The 2,724-nt window shown below is 34.5% G+C and overlaps 1 protein-coding gene across 1 annotated transcript; it reads left to right on the top strand.

Moving 5' to 3' along the window:
• Positions 1 to 289: 289 nt before the first annotated feature.
• Positions 290 to 1,049, top strand: PHYBLDRAFT_160912 (hypothetical protein). The gene is made up of 2 exons (XM_018434301.1): positions 290 to 508; positions 576 to 1,049. The coding sequence occupies exons 1-2, from the start codon at positions 383 to 385 to the stop codon at positions 684 to 686; spliced, it is 237 nt and encodes a 78-aa protein (XP_018283096.1). The 5' UTR covers positions 290 to 382; the 3' UTR covers positions 687 to 1,049.
• The last annotated feature ends 1,675 nt before the right edge of the window (positions 1,050 to 2,724 follow it).

Genomic DNA, 2,724 nt, shown 5'->3' with positions numbered 1-2,724 from the left:
TATTATTTTACTATTTATTAATTAATTAATTATTATTTTTTAATTTTACACAGCCAAGGCCAATCGATCCAGGTTTACTGTCCTCTAGGGTAACAAGTATATGTACATACCTGATCGTTTACTTACTGCTTGTTGTTTCGAGTAATTTTTATTTAGTCAAACTGAATTACCAAAGTTTTACTATCTACCTAGTGCCCGAGGTATACAGGTCTCATTTAGTACTCACGTATCACTTATTATTCTGTCTAGCTTTTTTATAGTTTAAGCCAGCAATCGGGTTTTTAATCTCCATTAAGGATTAAAGGTATACATGACTATGTGAACCTTTACTTACTAGCTATTATATTTTCTAGTCTTTTTACAGGAAAGGCCCACAATTAATATGAGTTGTTTATCCGGGGGGGACAGGTATACAAATCTGCCAAAAAATCTACTTACTATATATTTGCATAATGTTTTTACAGCCGAAGCCAACGATCAAAGCTTTGATATTCTTTTGGGCTCACAGGTATAAAAGTCTCTTTGACTTTTTAGGTACTATCAGTTGTTTTGTTCTAACCCTTTCTTCTCCGTAGCAAGCGTTCAATGCTCAGCTCTACATCAAAGGTCGCAGGTATACAAGAATCTTTAAGCAATTTACTAAAAAATTAGATTTTCCTAGCGTTTACATAGTCAAGGCGAAATGATCATGTTCTTTCTATCCATTCAAGGTTCTAGGTACACACGCACATTTTAGCATTTATTCTTCACTGGTTGAATCTTTTTAATCTTTGACAGTCCATGCCGAGAATCAAGGTTGCACTTCAAAAAATAGGGTTAAGGTATACATGCCTTTTTAAGCATTTACTTACTACTAGTTGCTTTATTCAGACTTTATACAGTCGAGACCAAAGATCAAGAGCCCGATTTCCGCATAGATTTACAGGGATAAAAGTGGCTTTCTTTACCCATTAACATATTGCTAGCTGTTTGAAGCAGTCTTTTTACAGTTCAATTCAACAGTCAAGGCTCAAATCCCCATCAAAAATCACTGATATACTGCCACTTTTTAGTATTTACTTACTGCCAATTGTGTTTCTTTAGTCTACTCGCAGAAAAGGCCAACAATCAAGATGCCACTCTCCTACTTGGATGTTAGGTATACCAGTATCTTTGGGTATTTACCTATTACCAGCTTTAGTTCGGTAGTCTTTTCACAATTGAGGCCAGCACCCAAGATTCCATAGTTCATGCAGGGTTACAGGTATATATACCTCTTTGAGCATTTGCTTGGTGTCTGCTACATTTGTCTAGTCTTTTCATAGTCAAGGCTACTAATTGAGATTCCGCTGCTCATCTGGGGTAAAAGGTATATATGCTTTTTTTTAATAGTTAATCATTGCTTGTTGAAATTGTCTAATAATTTTACAGTCAACGCTGATGATCAAGTTTCTGCTATTCGTCGAGGCAACAGGCGTACACTCTCCTTTGAATATCTTTCTGTCATCCATCATATTTATGTAGTCATACCATAGTCCACACCAAGGTTCAAGATTTTAGTCTCCACCCAGGTTCACAGACATTCAAGTATAATTGCCCTTTTAGGACTGCTGGCTGCTATTGCCTATTGCTTTTAATATATAGGTCAAGGGATAAATTTCCTACTCTCAACCATGAGCTACAGGTATCACCGTTTATTTTGAACATTTATTTATTATCGATTATATTTGATTAGTATTTTAAATCCGAGTCCAACAATCAAGCTTCAGCTTTCCGGGAAGGGGTTGAAGATATCCATGTATCTTTGATTTTTTTTTAATATCGACTGAATTTCTCTGGCGTTTGCACATTCAAGTCCATTGATCAAGTCTTTGGTCATTATCAAGTTTCCACTCAACATTATTGGGTAAAGGTATATAAGATTCTTAGATTACTTTTTTACAGCCAATGTCATTTATCAAGCGTTTTTAGAGTTCTGGTCAACGATCAAGATCCTGCTATTAATTCAACGTCTTAGATATATAAGTGTATTTAAATATTACTTTACTACTGATTCTATCTATTTAATCTTTTTTTTTTCTTTTTCTTTTTTACATTCTATGTTAGCCCTCACGGCTCTAGTCTCCATCAAGGCTTATAGACATACAAGGTTTTTTTTTATTGGAATATGTTCTTACTATCAGTTTTAATTTTTCTAGTAATTTCACAGTTCATACCAACGATTAGGCTTCCGATTTCCATCCAGGGCTACAGGCATACATCTTTATTACACCATTTACTTACAGCCTGTTTTATATGTCCAGAATCTTCACAGCTCATGTCAACAGTCACGGTTTTGACCTACATCTCCAACCATAGGTATATATATATTTCCGAGAATTTACTTACTATTAGGTGTATTTTTCTAGTGTTTTCATAGTAAAGACCAACAATTAATATTCCGATATTTTCCTACAGTCATAGACATACAAGTCTCTTTGAGCCTTTAGTTACTTTAAGCTGTATATTCCCATACTTTTTACGGCAAAGACCAGCGATCAAGGTTTCACTCTCCATAAAAGTCCTCAGGTATACCAGTTTCTTTGAATATATTACTACAAATTATTTTTGTATATTATTTTAAACAGACAAGCCCAATGATCAAGATTTCGGGCTCGAGTATCATATACCTGCATATGCATTCGTTTCAATAACTATTTTATGGTGTTTCTATAGGACCTTACAGTCATGTTTAATGCTAAAGAT

The sequence above is a fragment of the Phycomyces blakesleeanus genome (assembly GCF_001638985.1).
Source record: "Phycomyces blakesleeanus NRRL 1555(-) unplaced genomic scaffold PHYBLscaffold_69, whole genome shotgun sequence".
Classification (NCBI taxonomy): Eukaryota; Fungi; Mucoromycota; class Mucoromycetes; order Mucorales; family Phycomycetaceae; genus Phycomyces; species Phycomyces blakesleeanus.
Note: the sequence above shows the minus strand (reverse complement) of the source record. Positions and strands in the feature narration are given on the sequence as shown.